At 41.1% G+C, this 25101-nt stretch overlaps 1 protein-coding gene across 1 annotated transcript; it reads left to right on the top strand.

The window, feature by feature from the left end:
- Positions 1 to 2102: 2102 nt before the first annotated feature.
- Positions 2103 to 22094, top strand: ca9 (carbonic anhydrase IX). The gene is made up of 12 exons (XM_071351371.1): positions 2103 to 2777; positions 13063 to 13095; positions 14057 to 14227; positions 14398 to 14540; positions 15542 to 15634; positions 15852 to 15918; positions 17361 to 17518; positions 18470 to 18596; positions 18859 to 18942; positions 19973 to 19987; positions 20249 to 20342; positions 20813 to 22094. Exons 1-12 carry the CDS (start codon positions 2645 to 2647, stop codon positions 20871 to 20873), a joined length of 1179 nt encoding a protein of 392 aa, XP_071207472.1. The 5' UTR covers positions 2103 to 2644; the 3' UTR covers positions 20874 to 22094.
- The last annotated feature ends 3007 nt before the right edge of the window (positions 22095 to 25101 follow it).

Raw genomic sequence — 25101 nt, 5'->3', positions numbered from 1 at the left:
TTATTAACACAGTGTCAAAAGAAGGGCCAGAAGTATACAGAATGGTGTCGTCTGCGTAGAGGTGGATCAAGGAATCACCCGCAGCAAGAGCGACATCGTTGCTTTATACAGAGAAAAGAGTCGGCCCAAGAATTGAACCCTGTGGTACCCCCATAGAGATTGCCAGAGGTCCGGACAACAGGCCCTCTGATTTTTGACACATGGAACTCTATCTGTGAAGTAGTTGGTGAACCAGGCGAGGCAGTCATTTGAGAAGCGGTGATTGACAGAGCCGAAAGCTTTGGCTAGGTCGATGAAGACGGCTGCACAGTACTGTCTTTTATCGATGGCTGTTATGATATCGTTTAGTACCTTGAGCACGGCTGAGGTGCACCCGTGACCAGCTTGGAAATCAGATTGCACAGCGAAGAAGGTACGGTGGATTGTTGTTAGAATTGTTATTGTGGTTGTTATTGGTGTTGTTGTTAGGGTTGTTGTTGGGGTTGTTATTGGTGTTGTTGTTAGGGTTGCTGTTGGGGTTGTTATTGGTGTTGTTGTTAGGGTTGTTGTTGGGGTTGTTATTGGTGTTGTTGTTGGGGTTGTTATTGGTGTTGCTGTTGGGGTTGTTATTGGGGTTGTTGTTAGGGTTGTTATTGGTTGTTGTTGGCATTGTTGTTGTTGGGGTTGTTGTTGTTGGGGTTGTTAGGTTTGTTATTGGGGTTGTTATTGGGGTTGTTGTTAGGGTTGTTGTTGGGGTTGTTATTGGTGTTGTTGTTAGGGTTGCTGTTGGGGTTGTTATTGGGGTTGTTGTTAGGGTTGTTATTGGTTGTTGTTGGCATTGTTGTTGTTGGGGTTGTTGTTGTTGGGGTTGTTAGGTTTGTTATTGGGGTTGTTATTGGGGTTGTTGTTAGGGTTGTTATTGGTTGTTGTTGGCATTGTTGGGGTTGTTAGGTTTGTTGTTAGGGTTGTTATTGGGCTTGTTGTTAGGGTTGTTATTGGGGTTGTTGTTATTGGGTTTGTTGTTGGTGTGGTTGTTGTTAGGGTTGTTGTTAATGGGTTTGTTATTGGAGTTGGTGTTGGGGTTGTTGTTGGGTTTGTTGTTGGGGTGGTTGTTGTTAGGGTTGTTGTTGGGGTTGTTATTGGGGTTGTTGTTATTGGGTTTGTTGTTGTTGTTGTTAGGGTTGTTGTTGGGGTTGTTATTGGGGTTGTTGTTATTGGGTTTTTTGTTGGGGTGGTTGTTGTTAGGGTTGTTGTTGGGGTTGTTATTGGGGTTGTTGTTATTGGGTTTGTTGTTGTTGTTAGGGTTGTTGTTGTTGTTAGGGTTGTTGTTGTTGGGGTTGTTGTTAGGGTTGTTGTTGGGGTTGTTATTGGGGTTGTTGTTATTGGGTTTGTTGTTGTTGTTGTTAGGGTTGTTGTTGTTGTTAGGGTTGTTGTTGTTGGGGTTGTTGTTAGGGTTGCCAGTGAACAACATGTGTAAGTAATAGTAAAAATCCCTGGCTGTAGTAAATGTGTTTATCTTTCAAAGTGTAGTTACACCCCCTTGTCAGACAGAACAAAGAAGGTGACAAACATGTTTATATGTCCTTGAGTAAGGCACTTAACCTTAATTTGCTCCAGGGGCGCAGTTCTACTCTGACTGACCCTATAAAACAACACATTTCACCACACCTATCCGGTGTATGTGACAATACATCTTTATTTATTTATTTTTCACTTTGAAATTTCATTCATTCCTGGCTGCCCTTATCATTACCTGCATTTCTCCTCACTCCATCAAATTCCCCCTCTCACACCTCTTCTTGGCAGTCCTCTGGACTTTGCTCTGTGCAGCTATAAGGACTGAGAGATAGAGAAAGAGAGAGTCTGACAAGGCAGGAGATTAGATAGGGTGTGTGTGTGTGTGTGTGTGTGTGTGTGTGTGTGTGTGTGTGTGTGTGTGTGTGTGTGTGTGTGTGTGTGTGTGTGTGTGTGTGTGTGTGTGTGTGTGTGTGTGTGTGTGTGTGTGTGTGTGTGTGTGTGTGTGTGTGAGAAATTGTGCACAAGTGTGTGTGTCTGACCGACTGTGTGTGGGTCTAGTCCAGCAGAAAGAGAGGGAGGTGGGGGTGAACAGGGGATGTACCAGGCACCTTGAGCAGCTCCTAGGCTCCTGATTGGTGCCTAGGCTGTCCTCCGAGTTGCCTTTAAAAAGCCCAGCCCAGATGACCTGGCCCTGGATCCAGTAACGGTGAAGGAGAGGAGACACCGGTCAATGAGTGAAGAGAGAGTATGAAGACTGAAGCTTGGCATATTGAATACAACTTTACTCCTCTTACCTTCTTGCTTTGTGTGCTTTGTTGAAACGTGCTCTGTTGCCTAGCTGAACATTTCTCTTCTCAGGACAAAATGACTACTGAGTGTCCGGTTGATAACTAGCTGGGTGCTGTCTCACTAAAGACAGTTTGACTGAACACAGACGGACAGTAGACTTCCTTACATAGTCTAACTGTAGACTACCTGAGAGACAGACAGTAGACATCATTACATAGTCTAACTGTAGACTACCTAACAGACAGACAGTAAACTTCATGACATAGTTTAACTGTCGACTGAATACTTGACAGACCATTTTCAGAGAACTACCACAGTGCTTGTTTGACACAGGAGATCCTAACAATACCTTGACCAGATGATTCTCAAGATCTTCCTCACCCTCCTCTTCCTCCATGGTCTGGTGCTAAATGCATCCTCCTCTTCCTCATCCTCCGAAGAGGAGGATGGCGGGAGCAGTGAGAAGGACAGCGGGGAGCATCATCCTAAAGGTGAGTGTTGTGGCTGCTACTGACCCAGCAAGGTGGTGTTATTTCAACTGGTCAGGTGGGATGTTTTATGTTGTTTAGTGGTGGTGTTATTTCAACTGGTCAGGTGGGATGTTTTATGTTGTTTAGTGGTGGTGTTATTTCAACTGGTCAGGTGGGATGTTTTATGTTGTTTAGTGGTGGTGTTATTTCAACTGGTCAGGTGGGATGTTTTATGTTGTTTAGTGGTGGTGTTATTTCAACTGGTCAGGTGGGATGTTTTATGTTGTTTAGTGGTGGTGTTATTTCAACTGGTCAGGTGGGATGTTTTATGTTGTTTAGTGGTGGTGTTATTTCAACTGGTCAGGTGGGATGTTTTATGTTGTTTAGTGGTGGTGTTATTTCAACTGGTCAGGTGGGATGTTTTATGTTGTTTAGTGGTGGTGTTATTTCAACTGGTCAGGTGGGATGTTTTATGTTGTTTAGTGGTGGTGTTATTTCAACTGGTCAGGTGGGATGTTTTATGTTGTTTAGTGGTGGTGTTATTTCAACTGGTCAGGTGGGATGTTTTATGTTGTTTAGTGGTGGTGTTATTTCAACTGGTCAGGTGGGATGTTTTATGTTGTTTAGTGGTGGTGTTATTTCAACTGGTCAGGTGGGATGTTTTATGTTGTTTAGTGGTGGTGTTATTTCAACTGGTCAGGTGGGATGTTTTATGTTGTTTAGTGGTGGTGTTATTTCAACTGGTCAGGTGGGATGTTTTATGTTGTTTAGTGGTGGTGTTATTTCAACTGGTCAGGTGGGATGTTTTATGTTGTTTAGTGGTGGTGTTATTTCAACTGGTCAGGTGGGATGTTTTATGTTGTTTAGTGGTGGTGTTATTTCAACTGGTCAGGTGGGATGTTTTATGTTGTTTAGTGGTGGTGTTATTTCAACTGGTCAGGTGGGATGTTTTATGTTGTTTAGTGGTGGTGTTATTTCAACTGGTCAGGTGGGATGTTTTATGTTGTTTAGTGGTGGTGTTATTTCAACTGGTCAGGTGGGATGTTTTATGTTGTTTAGTGGTGGTGTTATTTCAACTGGTCAGGTGGGATGTTTTATGTTGTTTAGTGGTGGTGTTATTTCAACTGGTCAGGTGGGATGTTTTATGTTGTTTAGTGGTGGTGTTATTTCAACTGGTCAGGTGGGATGTTTTATGTTGTTTAGTGGTGGTGTTATTTCAACTGGTCAGGTGGGATGTTTTATGTTGTTTAGTGGTGGTGTTATTTCAACTGGTCAGGTGGGATGTTTTATGTTGTTTAGTGGTGGTGTTATTTCAACTGGTCAGGTGGGATGTTTTATGTTGTTTAGTGGTGGTGTTATTTCAACTGGTCAGGTGGGATGTTTTATGTTGTTTAGTGGTGGTGTTATTTCAACTGGTCAGGTGGGATGTTTTATGTTGTTTAGTGGTGGTGTTATTTCAACTGGTCAGGTGGGATGTTTTATGTTGTTTAGTGGTGGTGTTATTTCAACTGGTCAGGTGGGATGTTTTATGTTGTTTAGTGGTGGTGTTATTTCAACTGGTCAGGTGGGATGTTTTATGTTGTTTAGTGGTGGTGTTATTTCAACTGGTCAGGTGGGATGTTTTATGTTGTTTAGTGGTGGTGTTATTTCAACTGGTCAGGTGGGATGTTTTATGTTGTTTAGTGGTGGTGTTATTTCAACTGGTCAGGTGGGATGTTTTATGTTGTTTAGTGGTGGTGTTATTTCAACTGGTCAGGTGGGATGTTTTATGTTGTTTAGTGGTGGTGTTATTTCAACTGGTCAGGTGGGATGTTTTATGTTGTTTAGTGGTGGTGTTATTTCAACTGGTCAGGTGGGATGTTTTATGTTGTTTAGTGGTGGTGTTATTTCAACTGGTCAGGTGGGATGTTTTATGTTGTTTAGTGGTGGTGTTATTTCAACTGGTCAGGTGGGATGTTTTATGTTGTTTAGTGGTGGTGTTATTTCAACTGGTCAGGTGGGATGTTTTATGTTGTTTAGTGGTGGTGTTATTTCAACTGGTCAGGTGGGATGTTTTATGTTGTTTAGTGGTGGTGTTATTTCAACTGGTCAGGTGGGATGTTTTATGTTGTTTAGTGGTGGTGTTATTTCAACTGGTCAGGTGGGATGTTTTATGTTGTTTAGTGGTGGTGTTATTTCAACTGGTCAGGTGGGATGTTTTATGTTGTTTAGTGGTGGTGTTATTTCAACTGGTCAGGTGGGATGTTTTATGTTGTTTAGTGGTGGTGTTATTTCAACTGGTCAGGTGGGATGTTTTATGTTGTTTAGTGGTGGTGTTATTTCAACTGGTCAGGTGGGATGTTTTATGTTGTTTAGTGGTGGTGTTATTTCAACTGGTCAGGTGGGATGTTTTATGTTGTTTAGTGGTGGTGTTATTTCAACTGGTCAGGTGGGATGTTTTATGTTGTTTAGTGGTGGTGTTATTTCAACTGGTCAGGTGGGATGTTTTATGTTGTTTAGTGGTGGTGTTATTTCAACTGGTCAGGTGGGATGTTTTATGTTGTTTAGTGGTGGTGTTATTTCAACTGGTCAGGTGGGATGTTTTATGTTGTTTAGTGGTGGTGTTATTTCAACTGGTCAGGTGGGATGTTTTATGTTGTTTAGTGGTGGTGTTATTTCAACTGGTCAGGTGGGATGTTTTATGTTGTTTAGTGGTGGTGTTATTTCAACTGGTCGGGTGGGATGTTTTATGTTGTTTAGTGGTGGTGTTATTTCAACTGGTCAGGTGGGATGTTTTATGTTGTTTAGTGGTGGTGTTATTTCAACTGGTCAGGTGGGAAGTTTTATGTTGTTTAGTGGTGGTGTTATTTCAACTGGTCAGGTGGGATGTTTTATGTTTAGTGGTGGTGTTATTTCAACTGGTCAGGTGGGATGTTTTATGTTGTTAAGTGGTGGTGTTATTTCAACTGGTCAGGTGGGATGTTTTATGTTGTTTAGTGGTGGTGTTATTTCAACTGGTCAGGTGGGATGTTTTATGTTGTTTAGTGGTGGTGTTATTTCAACTGGTCAGGTGGGATGTTTTATGTTGTTTAGTGGTGGTGTTATTTCAACTGGTCAGGTTGGATGTTTTATGTTGTTTAGTGGTGGTGTTATTTCAACTGGTCAGGTGGGATGTTTTATGTTGTTTAGTGGTGGTGTTATTTCAACTGGTCAGGTGGGATGTTTTATGTTGTTTAGTGGTGGTGTTATTTCAACTGGTCAGGTGGGATGTTTTATGTTGTTTAGTGGTGGTGTTATTTCAACTGGTCAGGTGGGATGTTTTATGTTTAGTGGTGGTGTTATTTCAACTGGTCAGGTGGGATGTTTTATGTTGTTTAGTGGTGGTGTTATTTCAACTGGTCAGATGGGATGTTTTATGTTGTTTAGTGTGATTTGTGTAGTAGTGTGATTTGTGATGTGTGTAGTAGTGTGATGTGTGTAGCAGTGTGATGTGTGTAATCAAATCAAATCAAATGTATTTATATAGCCCTTCTTACATCAGCTGATATCTCAAAGTGCTGTACAGAAACCCAGCCTAAAACCCCAAACAGCAAGCAATGCAGGTGTAGAAGCACGGTGGCTAGGAAAAACTCCCTAGAAAGGCCAAAACCTAGGAAGAAACCTAGAGAGGAACCAGGCTATGAGGGGTGGCCAGTCCTCTTCTTGCTGTGCCGGGTGGAGATTATAACAGAACATGGCCAAGATGTTCAAATGTTCATAAATGACCAGCATGGTCAAATAATAATAATCACAGTAGTTGTCGAGGGTGCAGCAAGTCAGCACCTCAGGAGTAAATGTCAGTTGGCTTTTCATAGCCGATCATTAAGAGTATATCTACCGCTCCTGCGGTCTCTAGAGAGTTGAAAACAGCAGGTCTGGGACAGGTAGCATGTCCGGTGAACAGATCAGGGTTCCATAGCCGCAGGCAGAACAGTTGAAACTGGAGCAGCAGCACGGCCAGGTGGACTGGGGACTGCAAGGAGTCATCATGCCAGGTAGTCCTGAGGCATGAATGAAGTAGTGTAGTGGTGTGATGTGTGTAGCAGTATGATGTGTGATGTGTGTAGTAGTGTGATGTGTATGGTGCTTCAGAAGAAGTTGGCTAAACGTTGAATGGACAGTGGACCTGGTTTCAGTTCAGAAGACAAGGTCTTTGGTATTGCATCATTGCTTCATTTCGAGATTCATTCATGATTCACTTTTTTATTTGAATACTTGGTTAGATATAAAAATGTTTTTTACAATAATGCTTTTTTTATTGTAACATCTCAATAAAGACTGTTACTCAAGTTTGTATTCAAAAGCTAGTCTTTCCAGCAATAGTTTTCACCTTTTTATGCAAGTCTTATCAAAATGGTTTTGATTAAAGTTCATTAAAACATATTTAAACCCAAAACATGTGTTTTAAAGCCTGTAAGAGTGATTAGCCAAAGCTGCGGATGTGTGTGTGTAAGCGTTCTAACACGAGGAAAATAGAGCCAGTGTTTTTCACCACTCGTCCAGATCACCTCAGGCTTATTTACCAGTGCAGATACGTCACCTAATTGTGTCAGACGCAATTACCACCTAGATAAACGAGTCCTTCCTTTAGACTTTGGACAATGGACGAGACATACAGGGGCAAGGTTAGGAGTATTGATTCTGTTATAACCTATAGTATTATCTCAAATTTCAACAAATAGTTTGAGGATATTGTTTATGCAGAGTATTATATTCCACCAAGTGATGACTTAGTGCTTCCTAGTTCAATGTCTTTGATTTCAACAGGAGGAGGCCTACACCTGAGATTAGAACATTAGGCAATATACAGTAACCATTCTATTGTACCATTCTATTGTACCATTGTATTGTTTTAAGCTGGTTTGAGATGTTCCTTCATTAAAAGGCATACCTGATTAATCAAAGGAAGGATTTCAAGATTCAAAATCATATTTTACATACATTTCTTTTCATGACATGTAAACGTTCAATTGTTGCTCTTTATGAATATGCCAATGGCAGCCTAATTTCTTAATTTAAATTATTTAATATTGGCACTGTAAAACCAATTTCCGTCAGGTTGGACTCTACTGAGAGCTTACAATTAAGTGCTCCGTCCCAAAGAAAATACCTCAGATCTGAACACGAGCCTCACAGGAATTCATTCAAAAAAGAAAAAAGTTTGTCATTTCCTCAGCCAACAGTGTTGGCGTCTGTGGTATTTCGGGGGGGATACAGGCACAGTCACTGGGATACGTGCTGTATTGGGAGTACTGACAACTAAACTAACGATATGTTTCATCGTGGCTGTCTCAGTCTGTCTTTGACAGGAAGTTACAAAGTGGAGACAGCAAGACAAGTCCTGTAAACCATGTCTCCACTCATAAGACTAGTGTTGACACTGTAGACTACACACTTGCCTTGGCAGCATCTGATCCCAAACATTGGGTCTAGCCAATATTATACACATGATTTTACACATAAGGTTTTTGATATGACTGAGACAGGTTTTCATGAAGAACAAGACTAAACTAAAAACTTTTCTAGCTTCTGGATGAACGTTCTGTAACATTGGATTTATGAAGCAAAATGGGGATGTCTTGAAGATCGCTGTTAAAATAGACAGCCAATATGGATAGAACATCCCATTATAAAAAAAATCAACAGTTCAATTATTTGGTCCAAATAATCAGACCTTTGAAAATACTTGAAGATTTTCATTTAGTTCCAAAAACAAGGAATCCTTTAGCTCTTTTAAAACAAGATTTTTGGCATCGATGGAAGTTGCCCAACAAACTCATTAGGGTTTCAGTGTTTACAAATACCAAAACAGTGAGTTTACGAATCCATATTAAGCACTTGTGAGAACAAACACATTTTCTGTTTATTTTCACACAGAGACATGCTTCCATGATGGTTGTTTGAAACTAAATTTGGCCTCACCGGTATTTTGAACTGTCTAAAGAAAAGTTCAACATTTACTTTAACACATCCTTGTGAGGAATAGGAAGGGCTTTCATTTCTAACTCTATCTTTCTTTTGATACAATAATCGGATGCAGTGGGATTTGGTAAAGTAGTTTATAGAAAAGGATTTACACCCAATTAAATTGTAACCATTGTAACCTAACTGTAATTATTTCCATAATTACCTTTGTTCATCCACCTTATGGGCAAAATAAAAGTCAAATTACAACTAACCAAAAATAAAAGCAAATTTGTGCTTCTTTAGCATCTTTTGGCGTAATAATGCAATTATTTCGAATGAGGTGGACTAATATGGTAACATTTATTTGAAATGACTAAAAAATGCTGACATCATGGTTTCCCTTCTACTGACTCACTGTGGAAGAAGTGACGTACTAAATCCCGGACTGCACAGTCTGAATTACAGCACATTCTGCCTTGAGACTTGACTGTACGTTTTTAAAGGCACGTAGAGTCTGTGTGCCCTGGCAAAAGGTGCAGTGATTCAGAATGTGCAGTCCGGCATTTCATCAGCCAGTCCTTCCACGTGTCAGACTCAATAGCAGTAATACACTACCGTCTTCTGTGTGGCTGCCTACCGCAGAGACACGTCCACAAACCAATAGTATGGTGGCTCTTTTTAAACCGTAGAATAAAAAAAGAGGCATCACCAATGTTGGGGTAAAATATTGAATTTATGATTTACTGACCAACTGTTAAACATGGGGTTCTGCTTGTGGCTTTTCTCAGTGGTACAATAAGTATATCCATACATCAAACAGACAGGTGAATCAACTGAACGTTCCCTCCAAACTTGTTGGCGAGGTTGTTATAGTAAACTTAAACTAGGGGGGAAAATGTGTAAACTGAAATTAAAATAAAAAACTGAAACCTTTTGAGAAAATGAAACCTAACTGAAAGTCAACTCAGTCTGGCTGTGTGCAGTGGGTGACTTCTCACCAGTTTCTAAATTAAGTCTGAACACGTCACATCACAGAACTACCGGTTTCAAAATTAAGGGTCACCTCCCTTCCTAAAGTATGTCTCAGACAGACACAGTGAGGTTTTCACAGTCAAGTCTCACTGCCAGTTGTTCAATGCGTCAAACTTCTCACTAAGATTCCTCAGTCCAGTCCTATGGTCTATTCTTAAAGGGGGATAACCGTATTCCAAATTGGATCACGGTTTTAGTGATGTCAGCATTCTGATGATATCATCATCAGGCATGTCTTTAGGTGATGACATGCTCATAATGGTGAAACTGACGGAGGAGCTATTTACAATGGAGCCCAGTCTGTCTCCCCGGTCTCCCTGGTGGCTCAGGGGCCATGTAACGCAACAATGACCCGGGGTTTTCCAATCAGGCTGTTTGGACCCGTCTGCCCCCTTAGGAACCTAGCTCTCTGTCCCGTCTGATCCCCCTGAGCAAGGTTTAAAGGCGTCCACTCGCTTCTCAGCCAAAACAGTTTGGAAGAGTTCGTGCATATATTATGAAGACACTTTGCAAAGTTTTTGTTCATTTTGGACTTCAGTGGGTTTTTTTACGGCTGTTCGGGCACACAATTTTTTTTCTTGAGGCAAATTGAAGTCGGTAGCCAAAGTCTACACCCCTTCAACTCATTTTCATGCAATGTTTTTCATTGAAAAATACTGCATCAAACATCCTAGTTAGATGTAAAATTGCGTGACTAAGATCTCTGCATAACGTCAAAATTAATGACATATTTTTTTTGTTATCTTAGCTTAAGACCCAAACTGCTACAGACCTATATCTATTCTACCCTGCCTTTCTAAGGTCTTTGAAAGCCAAGTTAACAAAAAGATTACCGACCATTTTGAATCTCACCGTACCTTCTCCGCTATGCAATCTGGTTTCAGAGCTGGTCATGGGTGCACCTCAGCCACGCTCAAGGTCCTAAACGATATCATAACCGCCATCGATAAGAGACATTACTGTGCAGCCGTATTCATCGACCTGGCTAAGGCTTTCGACTCTGTCAATCACAACATTCTTATTGGCAGACTCAACAGCCTTGGTTTCTCAAATGACTGCCTCGCCTGGTTCACCAACTACTTCTCTGATAGAGTTCAGTATGTCAAATCGGAGGGCTTGTTGTCCGGACCTCTGGCAGTCTCTATGGGGGTGCCACATGGTTCAATTCTCGGGCCGACTCTCTTCTCTGTATATATCAATGATGTCGCTCTTGCTGCTGGTGATTGTTTGATCCACCTCTACCCAGACGACACCATTCTGTATACCTCTGGCCCTTCTTTAGACACTGTGTTAACTAACCTCCAGATGAGCTTCAATGCCATACAACTCTCCTTCCGTGGCCTCCAACTGCTCTTAAATACAAGTAAAACTAAATGCATGCTCTTCAACCGATCGCTGCCTGCACCTGCCCGCCCGTCCAGCATCACTACTCTGGACGGTTCTGACTTAGAATATGTGGACAACTACAAATACCTAGGTGTCTGGTTAGACTGTAAACTCTCCTTCCAGACTCACATTAAACATCTCCAATCCAAAATTAAATCTAGAATCGGCTTCCTATTTCGCAACAAAGCATCCTTCACTCATGCTGCCAAACATACCCTAGTAAAACTGACCATCCTACCGATCCTTGACTTCGGCGATGTCATTTACAAAATAACCTCCAACACTCTACTCAACAAATTGGATGCAGTCTATCACAGTGCCATCCGTTTTGTCACCAAAGCCCCATATACTAACCACCACTGCAACCTGTATGCTCTCGTTGGCTGGCCCTCGCTTCATACTCGTCGCCAAACCCACTGGCTCCAGGTCATCTACAAGTCTCTGCTAGGTAAAGCCCCGCCGTATCTTAGCTCACTGGTCACCATAGCAGCATTCACCCGTAGCATGCGCTCCAGCAGATATATCTCACTGGTCACCCCCAAAGCCAATTCTTCCTTTGGCCGCCTCTCCTTCCAGTTCTCTACTGCCAATGACTGGAACGAACTGCAAAAATCTCTGAAGCTGGAGACTCTTACCTCCCTCACTAGTTTTAAGCACCAGCTGTCAGAGCAGCTCACAGATCACTGCACCTGTACATAGCTCATCTGTAAATAGCCCATCCAATCTACCTCATCCCCATACTGTATTTATTTATTTATCTTGCTCCTTTGCACCCCAGTATTTCTACTTGCACATTCATCTTCTGCACATCCTACCATTCCAGTGTTTAATTGCTATATTGTAATTACTTCGCCACCATGGCCTATTTATTGCCTTACCTCTCTTATCCTACCTCATTTGCACATGCTGTATATAGATTTTTCTACTGTATTATCGATTGTATGTTTGTTTATTCCATGTGTAACTCCGTGTTGTTGTATGTGTCGAACTGCTTTGCTTTATCTTGGCCAGGTCGCAGTTGGAAATGAGAACTTGTTCTCAACTAGCCTACCTGGTTAAATAAAGGTGAAATAATTCAAATAAACATTTATTTTGACTATTTTGAGGAAGTGTATACTGGCTACGGTGTCTCAAAATGGACAAATAGTACTATTGCAGCTTTTTTCAAGTTTTTCAAGTGAAAGTCTTTTAAGTGAGTATGTGAGTACACTCGTTCGGTTCTCTACTGTTCGGTTCTCCGCAAGGCGCCAGCCGAACTGAAGCATGCTGACGCCTTTACTGGCAGGGTGGATAATAGACTCATTCACACAAGGGCATACAGTGGGGATTGATAATGGACACGTTCACACAATAGCATACAGTTAGGATTGTGTGTGTGGTTAAAAGAGTAATAGCAAATATCTGCGTCATCCAGAACCAGAGTGCTCAGATACCTGGCTCTTTCAACTTGGCTGCTTCCTTTTAACCATTTAAGGAACCTGCGCTGATTAAATACATCCTGAATGGTTGACCAGAATTGTACAGTTATGCCTAAATGTGTACTTTCGTCGTAAATGGATATGTATTGGGTTAGCCTAACACATAAGAATGGGTTACAGTTGTTCCATGTCCCAGCCTTATAATCCAAGTGATTTTTTGATGAGTGCATTTGGCCAATTTCTGTTTGGTTGCTGCAATAGCCTGATATTGCTTAAGCATAGTTTGCAATTAACTTTAATAGACATAATATTTCAAGATCAGCTATTTGGTCCCACATATCTGATCCCGAGACAACCTGTTAACCTGACGCTTTAGCCACTACCAGACAAAACAGTTTGAATTATTATTCTCTAACAACTTCAACTTTTTAGTAACCAGTAAAATTATAAACTCACAAATGCACATATTCATGCTGCTCATATTGTTTTGCTGCCGTTCACTACAAATCACTGATGAATTAATCCTCTTCCCTCTTTTTCTGCAGGTGTCCCTCACGGTGGACACTGGGGCTACGAAGGTAAATATACACAACCGTTGTTATTACGAGAATACATGCACTCTAACCTTTTCTCTGCACAGGCTAATCTGCCTTATCAGTCTAACTATCAGTTACCAACACAAGTCTCTTTTTCTGTCGCTCAAAGAAAGGCTTATCATGTCTGTAATAAAGAGAGAACCATATTTTGATTTAGTAACGGTGGTAAAATAAGATCATAATGTAAGGCAGAGGTATCAACTCTACCAATACTCAAGACACCTTACTTAGCATCTAGTCTTCATTGATATGAGTGGAACATCCCACTGTTAATGTCCTCCTCCACGATCGATCTTGTACCTGTAGCTTGGTATTACTTAGTGAGAAGAAGCCATAATGTAACTGAATGAGTGAAATTAGCGTGACCTAAGATTATTAAACAGTTCATTGATAATAATAATAATTGTGTTTTCTATTGTTGATCTCTTTATGACTGGTGGTGATCAGGAACTTTAATTTATAGCCTCTTGTTACAGGTGTTAAACTAAACACATTAATACTCCCACATAAATATTGTCGTCCTGGAGTTAAATAAGACGGTATACAGCTTATTCATTACTATTTCCTGGTGGTCATCACTAGGACATCCTAGACGGGAAACTATCATCACTATTTCCTGGTGGTCATCACTATTTTCTGTGGTCATCACTATTTCCCAGTGGTCATCACTATTTCCCAGTGGTCATCACTATTTCCCAGTGGTCATCACTATTTCCTGGTGGTCATCACTATTTAGTATTTCAGGATTCCTTACTAACTTTTTCTTGCTGGTGTTCATAGTTTCATTGACACTTGAAGTGTCATGCATATTGACTTCCTGTGCAAATCTCATGTGCAAAAAAAACTTGTGTTCATAAGAAGAGAGCCGTGTCTTATCATTAACTAAGTCACACTGCCGAAGGGCCATTGTTCTGTTAATAATTTCCCCACATCCTATTGACAGATCAAGCTGCCTGGTCCTCTGAGTTCTCACACTGCAGTGGAAAATCCCAGTCTCCCATTGACATTGATACCAGGAGAGCCCTCTATGACCGCAGCCTGCCACCCATAACACTGGAGGGCTATGATCTGACAGACAGCTCAGCATTGACACTGTTGAACAACGGCCATACCTGTAAGTTCCTGGCCGTCTAATATGCATTATATTGACGCTACAAGCAACATTTATTAGGCAACATTTTTCCTTATTAAGCTGTACCAAAACGTGGATGGCTTTGCAGAGGGTTCTACTCTGTAAAAACGAAATAGAATCAAGTAGTTGTTGTGCCCTGTGTGTGTCTCCAGTGCAGCTTGTCCTGCCCAACACCATGCGCGTCACCAGTGGGTTTGACAACGAGTTTCGGGCCGCCCAACTGCATTTCCACTGGGGGACCAAAGAGGTGCCAGGATCTGAACACACCATAGATAACGTCCATTTCCCTGCAGAGGTGAGGAAGTCAGAAATACTGGGGAAATGAAAAAATGCCCCAGAATTATTGCAGGTTCAATTAGTTTAAACTCAAAATCCTTTTATTGCCCGTCAAATGTATATGTCAAGACGGGAAATTGTCTTTGGCATGTGGCTCATAGTCAACATACTAAAAGCGACAACACTGACAAGACAACACAGCAATTTTAGTATTTTATTAGGGCCCCATTAGCTGTTGCGATAGCATCAAATACTCTTCCTGGGGTCCACACAAAACATGAAACATGACATAATACAGAACATTAATAGACAAGAAGAGCTCAAGGACAGAACTACAGAAATGTAAAACAAGAAAAAGGTTCTGTACTTACTCAGTACAGAGAAAGGAAACCTAATATTCTAGGCTTTTAACATTTACATATTTACACATTCTAGGGCTTTACTATTTACATATTCATATATTCTAGGGCATTACCATTTACATATTCATATATTATATGGCGTTAACATTTACATATTCTAGGGCTTTACCATTTACACATTTACATATTCATATATTCTATGGATTTACCATTTACATATTTACATATTCATACATTGCATTTACATCCAGAAGCAACTGGGGCATCACTTACATTATTCACTACTAACTCTTTCTAGCTGGTGTTCATAGTTTCACTGACACGTGCAGTGTCTGTGCTGACTCAACGCTGAGAATAAAAACCTACGATTCGAGGATTTTAACATTTACATATTCTAGGCCTTTAACATTTACATATTCATATATTACATGTATATTCAGTAGCATCAAGGCCATCACTTACACATAGCCTACATATCAGTACATGCATACAAAATATTCAGGTCAAATAGGGGAGAGGTGTTGCTTTATCTGATTTTTGAAACCAGGTTTGCTGTTCACTTGAGCAGTAGGAGATGGAAGGGTGTTCCGTGCAATCATGGCTCTAAATAATACTGTACCAAACAGTGACGGACATGTTCCCATGCTTCTCTTCCCAGATCCACATAGTTCATTACAACTCTAAATATGCAAATCTGTCCGAGGCAGCCAGCAAATCAGATGGCCTGGCTGTATTAGGGGGCTTCATCGGGGTAAGTCATTCCACACATGTAGAATTATACCAGTACCCTCATAATAACTCATCATTAGTCTGTTTTCATGCACCACTATTGGATAAGATTCTAGGATAAGACATTTGTCTTGGGTTTGACACACTTAAAAACAGACATTAATCAGAAGAATCCTCAAGATTATAATACATATACAAAAGTAATCACTTTAATCACTTCCTGACTCTTTTTGATTTAGATTGGTCTTCATGAGAATGACAACTATGAAAAGATCCTGTCTGCTCTCGCTGATGTCAGCATCGAAGGTAACCCCGTGATACACCTCTAGCCATAGACCTTGTTGTTGTGGCCAAAACATTGTGTACTACAGCATTGGATGTGGTTTACATACTCCTTTCTTGAAATGTCCTTGTGTTGTCTCCAACGGATTGGAGACTGTTTTCTCATTTATGCTTTCTAGGTTCACAAAATTAACATAACAAGATATTTTTTGACAATTGACTGAAAATTAAACAGCACTGTATTACTGAGAATCTAATCTCGGAAACCCAGAACTAAAATCTTGCATAATTGCATCAGATGCTCCGTTAGCTTCTAGAGGAGATATATGAGAAAAGATGCTAACAAGACGAGCACAGTCGTCACCCCCCTAAACAGAAACTCTCAGCAGGGTTGTAGTCAATTCTGCAAATTATATTCTAATTCAATTCCCTCTCCCTGTAAATTCCATTTAATTAAATTAAATTCCAGGTTAGTCTTTGAATTCAGAAATAATTGAATTCCTCTCAATTCAGAAGTTAGGTAAATTCCAAGAATTCAATTCCCACTTTGGTATTATCCCCAACAGTTATATGAATTCCAATTTGAATTCAGTGGCCGTACAACATTTACGAGATTTGACATCTGCAGAAGTAAGAGCATTCATAGTTCTTGTGCTTCGGGGGGGCTGTCATACGCATTCAATACTCTTAGAGATTCAGGGCTAATCTAGCCATCCAGCTAATTACGAGCAACTGGCTAAATGAAAAGACAAGACTTTACCTTTTCTGAGATGTTGGAATCCATTTCCCGGTGCTTGACATAGGAACTCAGCCATTTCCCACCTGCATATCCACTTCAACCATTCATTTAGCTCTATGAGCTTATCCTACAACCGTCTTCACTCTTTGTGGTAAGCTTCCCCTTCCATAGATACGGAAAGAGGTCAATGGAACTCAACCAAAACAATGGGAATGCCATGGAAACGGGTTGGGGAAAGATCCCGAATCTCCTCTTTGCCCCCCAGCAAAATTTGCCTGCATTTAAGCTAATGTTTATATGTATTTCACACTATGTTGAGGTAAAATCAGATTATAATGCTTATATGGATGTTAAACTCAATACATGTTCACGTCATCACCACCAATCAGCTGCATTACAGTTAAAAACAACTTTGACTACCACCACAGATTTCTGTATGCTAGCTATGCTACCAGCTTAAATTATACGAACGGGAGTTAGCATTTATGTGCGTCTGTCCACAAGAGATTACTAAGAACCCCCATGGTGTTTCTCACATTCTTAGTGATTAGATTAGATAGTACTTTAATGTCAGTTTTCACAGAAATGTGTATTCCATACAAAACCTGCAGTGCGTTAAAAGAAATCCACAACGGAAGGAGGGACATAAACATTAAGGAGAAACAAAATGACAGCTTAAGGACCCACATGGTCCACACAATTGATGAACTATTTTACACCTTTCCAGAGTCTAACACTGAGATCCCTGCCTTCAATGTCCGTCATCTTTTGCCAAACAAGCTGGAGCGCTTCTACAGATATAATGGCTCCCTTACCACTCCTCCCTGCTTCCAAACAGTCAACTGGACAATGTTCAATGATACCATCACAGTGTCCAGGAGGCAGGTCAGTAATGATACCATCACAGTGTCCAGGAGGCAGGTCAGTAATGATACTATATTCTTCAGGAGGCAGGTCAGCAATGATACCATCACAGTGTCCAGGAGGCAGGTCAGTAATGATACCATAGTATACAGGAGGCAGGTCAGTAATGATACTATATTCTACAGGAGGCAGGTCAGCAATGATACCATCACAGTGTCCAGGAGGCAGGTCAGTAATGATACCATCACAGTGTCCAGGAGGCAGGTCAGTGATGATACCATCACAGTGTCCAGGAGGCAGGTCAGTAATGATACCATCACAGTGTCCAGGAGGCAGGTCAGTAATGATACCATCACAGTGTACAGGAGGCAGGTCAGTAATGATACCATCACAGTGTCCAGGAGGCAGGTCAGTAATGATACCATTGTGTACAGGAGGCAGGTCAGTAATGATACCAGGGTTTCCAGGAGGCAGGTCAGTAATGATACCAGGGTTTCCAGGAGGCAGGTCAGTAATGATACCATAGTGTACAGGAGGCAGGTCAGTAATGATACCATTGTGTACAGGAGGCAGGTCAGTAATGATACCAGGGTTTCCAGGAGGCAGGTCAGTAATGATACCAGGGTTTCCAGGAGGCAGGTCGGTCACCAACCCAGGAGATTGATTTACAGATTGACTTGCATCATGAATACCTCCTTGAGAGTACAAGAGATCCACTACTACTTGTACTGTATGTCTGTATTTTCATGTCTAAAAATAGATCTTCAAACAAGATAAATCTAACCTTTAGACAGAGCACTACTAGATACTGTTTTAATTTGTTCGAGACATTTATTCAATTCAATTATATGGTAATCTGTTTGAAAACTGTGTTGGTCATGTGGGCTGAACATAACAGTAGAATCTATCTTCAATCTACAATATGGTAATGGATCTCCATGTTGATGGTGTCCATGTTGTGTTGTTCTCCAGTTGGCTGCTCTGGAGGACACCCTGAAAGCAGGCCAACACCAGCACCTGACCAAGAACTTCAGAGCACCTCAGCTTCTATATGGGAGACACGTCCTCGCCTCGTTCACAGACACTCCCACCATAGTCGGTTAGTAAAACATCGTCCCCCTATGCACACTTGACGTGTGTTCCACCTTAGGCAACCTCGCTGTCTTGTGAGACATTCACAAACTATAGACCAACGTCATTTGAGAAGCTGAGCCCAGGTCAAGGGTTACGGTCCTGGTTGCACAACTCTTACAAGCCAGAGACTTTTTGTTGAGGTTTTGTATAAATATGATTATTTATTCATATTGTACTTTCTATCTATTCCCGTTAACATTGAGATAAGTCATTGTTTTTGCTTGCAGTCGCAGGACATCCAAGTATCTCTATCAACACCTTGTCGGAGACTGATGCCTCTAACAGTGAAGGGCCATCAACTGGGCCATCCGGTAAGCAAACTATTATAAATCCAAAGACTATTTTTTAGTATGATTAAAGTCAAACTCTGACGAGCCTGGAGTTATAGGATATATAATAGTGGCTTCTCACAGCCGCTGTCACGCGGAGCACCGAGAGAGTCTAGACATGTAAGGACAACCACGTCATTTAAATGGCCGCTAATAATCACTTGTTGACTATGCAGGGCCCAATTGTCATCCATTTAGAAGAAATATGGTAGCCTAGTCCCAGATCAGTTTGTGCTATCATTTTAATATTGTTTGGCATGACAAAGAGTGACAAGGAGTTTACAAGCAGCTGACATGAGCACAAACAGATCTGGGACCAGGTTAAAACACTGGCGAGCACAAGCAGATCTGGGACCAGGTTAAAACGCTGGCGAGCACAAACAGATCTGGGACCAGGTTAAAATGCTGGTGGTGCATAGGACAATTATTCTCTGGACGTACATGGGTTTTATAAGGGCAGGTGGCGCATGGTAGCCATACTCCCCTTATCTTAATGTTTTCTTGAACATGCTCTTAGGCTGTTTGACATACAGTTAACTGGAGTCCTGTGTGTACTGTGCAGTGTGTACACAGCATCTTGACTTTTCATTATTGATGTGATAGATGTCACTGGCTTTGATGCCAGAGCTTTTATTTGTAAAGGTAAACTGTTATTGGAGTAGAGTGAAGTTGCCCCAATACGCTGATCTTGGGTCAGTATTTCATTTCCCCCCGCTAATGGTTAAGGTTAGGATTGGGGAAGGGGAAGCTGATCCTAGATCTGTACCTAGGGGAAACTTCACCCCGGAGCACTATTATCAGTGTCTGACGGGGCGTTTCGATGTAGATTGTACATATCAGAAGTTAAACAAGGCCTTGTGCTCTGAGCTGATGTTATACGTTCACCATGCTGACCTTACCTGTGTGACAAGAACACAGACTGTTTATATGAAGGACTGTTTAACATTTTACATGATGGAGTGTATGTTTAAATGTTTTAATATTCCTCTCTCTTTTTGTCATGTTTCTGTAGAGGTCCTGGCAAGAGGTAAGCTGTGCTCAACTGTAATACAAATCCAACGTGTACAACTTCTAACTAAATATAAGATATACAGTTTAAACGGTTTAAATACTTTCCCATGTATTCACTTCTTAAACAGTATTTAAATGAAGTTAAACACAAAATATGTAATTGATAACTGATGATGTTAAATTTTCAAAATTCAGAATTGGTTTGTAACTGCCCAATTAAGGTAGGTTCATAAAGACATCTAGATGGTAAACATCTCATTTATCTCTTGATTTACAGGAGATATCTTGGCCATAGCCTTTGGAGCTCTCTTTGCCGTCACTTTGCTGCTATTCACGCTCTACGCATACCAACAGCGTAAAAAATACTCGAGGTAGGTAAGACTCCTTGATTTTCTCATTTCTGACAAATGATGAGTTCTGGTGTTGTTCCCGGCATTTCCCAGAATAAAGACAGTCTTTGGCCGGCCCGTCCAATCATAAAACCAAATGTCCATGGAAAGATGCCTCTGTTTTGGTATGCAACAGATGTTCATTGCTGAAGACCAAATGTCCTTCGTCAAAGACCAAAATGTCCTTTGTCAAAGATTGTTTGAATAAGAATAAGTCATTTTGTGACCCTTTGTTCCCTTGATTCCGGGATTCGTCATGTTTTCTAATGATTGGACCCTCTGCACCCAACATACTATACTACATGCATACAGCTATACATACACCTATATAAACTGGTCAATATCGACCATTGTTATGTCATAACATACGGGCTACACGTACACTCCTATGCCAATGAGTTAAGCAGAGGCTGCAGGTACACATTTTGTCTGTGTATTTCCTTTCTCTGCAGTATCAAAAAGGACTCCAGACAGAACGTTATCTACAAACCAGCAACTAAAGAAGAGGCATAGATGTCACTGGAAAGGAGTCCTATTCAGATTCCATATTCAAACTATTTTCAATAAGAATTAAAGAGATTATCCAGTACTTTTGTAGACTTTTTAGCCAGTAGTTCTGAAAGTAGCTCTCTCAAGCCAAAAGTGGTCCCTGAAAATTGCGTACTATATCAGATTATGTGCAGATACTGTATGCGCAGCCCGTCATCGCTCTCTCGCTCGCTCTACTGTGCATGATGTGCCTCTTGCTAGCTGTCACTATTATGATGAGGGGTTGAAGCTCATTAGTTGAAATCAAACTGGAAAATGGAGGGAAAATGGACCAGCACAGCTTCCAGAAAAACAGTCGCTTTCAAGCTAGGGATTTCATGGCTAATTACGGTAAGACAGTCATTCTGATAATAGATTATGCATGTATGAACTACACATTGACACATCCAGCCCAAGGTGGGATGTTTAAAAAAAGACTTAGTCGTTGCCAATGTTCCGGAGCCGGTGTCTTTAAAAGAGTTATGATAGAGAATTCATATTGCTCAAACCAAGTTTGACATTTGCTCAGAATGATTGTCCTTGTCTTTGTTACTAATGCAAAGTGGTTTAAGTATGTAATATGTGTCAGTGGAGGCTGCTGGGTTGGAGGAGGACGGCTCATAATAATACCTGGAACGGAGCAAATGGAATGGCATCAAACACATGGAAACCATGTGTTTGATGTTGTTGATCACTTTCCACCTATTCTGCTCCAGCCTTTACTACGTGCCTGTCCTCCTAAATTAAGGTGCCACCAACCTCCTGTGATGTGTGTATATGGTACGTGTAGAAGAATAGCTGTAGTTACCACCCGAGTAGGAATGTATACAATCTGTTCTATTTAATTGTGATGGAAAAATGATAAGATGTTCATGAATACAATCCACCTGTCGATGTTCTAACTTCAATACAATTGACTTACTGTCGAAGAAAGTCAAATCACTTTTTCCCAGGGTGTTCACTTCGTTACAAGTACTAGAGCTGCAGATGAAAGTGTTATGCTGTATCGTGTGTGTTGGATATCATGCAGGAAGTGTTTTATATGAGTGTTGTATTGTTATTACTGTATATCCTCTAATGTATTCACACTTGTCACTAATACCGTTAAGTTGTTTTGTAGTTTACCTCTCAACTTCTCCACAATGGTGTATACTGATGTGCAATTGGACCTTGAAATGTACAATAAATGTGTTATATTCTTATAAAGTCTGTCTCATATGCCATCTATTAACTATGAGCAATACAAATCTACCAAAATGGGGATTAAATGAAGCCACTGTGTAGTTAGTATGGTCAATCAATCATCAGTAAAATGCTACAGTAAATAGCTATTTTTTTTATATTTATCCTTTATTTAACTAGGCAAGTCAGTTAAGAACAAATTATTATTTACAATGACGGCCTACCCCGGCCAAACCCGGATGACCTGGGCCAATTGTGCGCTGCCTTATGGGACTCCCAATCACAGCCGGATGTGATACAGCCTGGATTCAAACCAGGGACTATAGTGACGCCTCTTGCACTGAGATACAGTGCTTTAGACCGCTGTGCCACTCTGGAGCTATACAGTAATACATTTTATGGGTTCTCATCTATGTATAAAAAAAAGAAGAAAAAAACAATCTACTGTATTCCACATAGCATTTATAGTAATAGACATGGCTTTTTAGACTGGGTTTCTGTACAGCACTTTTGTGACATCAGCTGATGTAAGAATGGTTTTTTCTAAATACATTTGATTGATTTGATTGACATACTCAGTGTGATCAGGGAATCATATAGACAACATACCGTGTGTGTGTGCATGTCTTAGAGGAACAGTTGGGGGGAATGTCAGCTGACCATGAACCCCAGCAGGCCAAGATCATGTCAACCCAGAACATGGTGGTGCCATGTATCAACACTATCTCTAGACTCCCTGGAAGAAGGCCATAACATGCATGTGAATTAAAGAATGCCATATGACATGGCTAAAACGATAAGCAGATGCACACCGGCTTGAATATATAAACTACCAATAAGTTCATTTTCTGAAGAAAATCTGTGTGCTTCTATCAATTGTCTTAGTATTTTTCATAGTAGTGGTGGAAGTTACCATTTTTAGAATATACAAATATAAAGACGATCTACAGAAGAAAGGGAAATCAAACTAAAAGGTGTATTTCAGATTTTTTTTCTTCATTTGTTACACAGTGCAGATAGCCCGGTTAGCCAATGTGCGGGAGCACTGGTTGGTCGGGCCAATTGAGGTAGTATGTACATGAATGTATAGTTAAAGTGTTTATGCATATATGATAAACAGAGAGTAGCAGTAGCGTAAAAGAGGGGTTGGGGGGGTGCACACAATGCAGATAGTCCAGGTAGTTCAGGAGTCTTATGGCTTGGGGGTAAAAACTGTTGAGAAGCCTTTTTGTCCTAGACTTGGCACTCCGGTACCGCTTGCCATGCGGTAGTAGAGAGAACAGTCTATGACTGTGGTGGCAGAGAGGCCAGCCAGCCAGCCAGCCAACCAGGGACAAGAGAGGCCAGCCAACCAACCAGCCAGGGACAAGAGAGGCCAGGCAGCCAACCAGCCAGGGACAAGAGAGGCCAGGCAGCCAACCAGCCAGGGACAAGAGAGGCCAGCCAACCAACCAACCAGGGACAAGAGAGGCCAGCCAGCCAGCCAGCCAACCAGCCAACCAGGGACAATAGAGGCCAGCCAGCCAGCCAGGGACAAGAGAGGCCAGGCAGCCAACCAACCAGGGACAAGAGAGGCCAGCCAACCAACCAACCAGGGACAAGAGAGGCCAGCCAGCCAGCCAGCCAACCAGCCAACCAGGGACAATAGAGGCCAGCCAGCCAGCCAGGGACAAGAGAGGCCAGGCAGCCAACCAGCCAGGGACAATAGAGAATGCCAGTTCACACTGCACTATATATTCGGCGTCTGAGCTGGGATTCAAACAGGCATCCCTCTGGATGCTGGCCCGCCTCTCTAACCTCTAGGCTACCTTATGCAATTAATGTGGTCTGTTCAGTAGCTATAACTCAGCAAAGAACCTCTCTAGCTTCCGTGTGTTTTTTAAAACTCCACCACATTCCATTACTCTGAGGATACAGCCTGACATACAGTGTTGGACGTTCTTCTGTAACTCCCAAGAGAACATGCACAGGACACTCTGTACTGGACAGGCCTATAGGAGCGATGCAGGCAGATTCCAGAGGTGACTGATTCATGTGTCTATAATACTTGAATCTACCATGACAGACTGTCCATGGACATAGCTACGTACAATACCTTCTAGACATGTACTGGTTGCGTGACAAATTGTTAAGGTATTGTATGAACATTCTGGGTGTAATGTGGCAATAGAGCTTATTAATTCCTGAGAAATTGGTTAAGTACCGTTAGCTAGCTTCTCAAATCCACTTCAATGACATCAAGAGCTCTAAATAAAGTGTGAAATTCCTATCTATTTTCTTTGGCTACAGTACATGCTTAACTAAATGACATGGATAGAAAATGAGGCGTTCATGCCAGTTTACATAACTCAAGATCATAAGCAAGTTGTGTCCTGGTCAAGTTCTTTTTTGATAGGTGTCAGTCTAGTTCGTTCTATGTTAATACGTTTCTCACTGCAAAACTTCCACTGGTAGCAGTGGACATGTGATTCAGATATGAGTCAGATGTGAGTCAGATGTGAGGCAGTAGAGCAGAAGTTTAGAGATAGGGCCGGTTTCCTGGACACAAATTCAGAGAATCTCCATTGAAAGTGCTTATTAGTCCGATTCCGATTTAGGAAATGACGCCTTTCTTACCCGCTCCTTTCCTATGCAGTTCTCTTTTATTTTTTATTTTTTTTAAATGGGGGGGGGGGTACTAAACAGTAACATGCAAAACATAAACAAAACAGCCAGAGGGATTCCACAAAGAAATAAGAGAATACATTTTACAATTTAAAAACAATATCCACATTATATCAATTCAAATACAGACTTGTAGCGAATACATTTTTCAGGTATATATTTAGAAATCAAGCTATTACACGGATATAATCTATGGATAATCTCAAAGGAGATCTCCTTTACTTTATTGATCACCATAAATTTGTGTGGAGTGAGCCAAACTCAGCGCCAGTTTACATCAAACGATGAAGCCCAACAAAATATAGCAGTTTGAATAGACTTCCTGTAGAAAATATCCCTTAATAAACGATTGTTGAATTTCTTATCA

This window comes from Salvelinus alpinus, chromosome 18 (assembly GCF_045679555.1).
Source record: "Salvelinus alpinus chromosome 18, SLU_Salpinus.1, whole genome shotgun sequence".
NCBI classification, from domain to species: domain Eukaryota; kingdom Metazoa; phylum Chordata; class Actinopteri; order Salmoniformes; family Salmonidae; genus Salvelinus; species Salvelinus alpinus.
The sequence above is the reverse complement of the archived record's forward strand: the minus strand, read 5'-3'. Positions and strand labels throughout refer to the sequence as shown.

Coding starts and splice junctions, on each gene's coding strand:
- ca9 (XM_071351371.1), top strand. CDS start 2,645: ATGATTCTCAAGATCTTCCTCACCCTCCTCTTCCTCCATGGTCTGGTG. Junction 15,635..15,851: donor TATTAGGGGGCTTCATCGGG/GTAAGTCATTCC, acceptor TTTTTGATTTAG/ATTGGTCTTCATGAGAATGA. Junction 15,919..17,360: donor CGCTGATGTCAGCATCGAAG/GTAACCCCGTGA, acceptor ACACCTTTCCAG/AGTCTAACACTGAGATCCCT.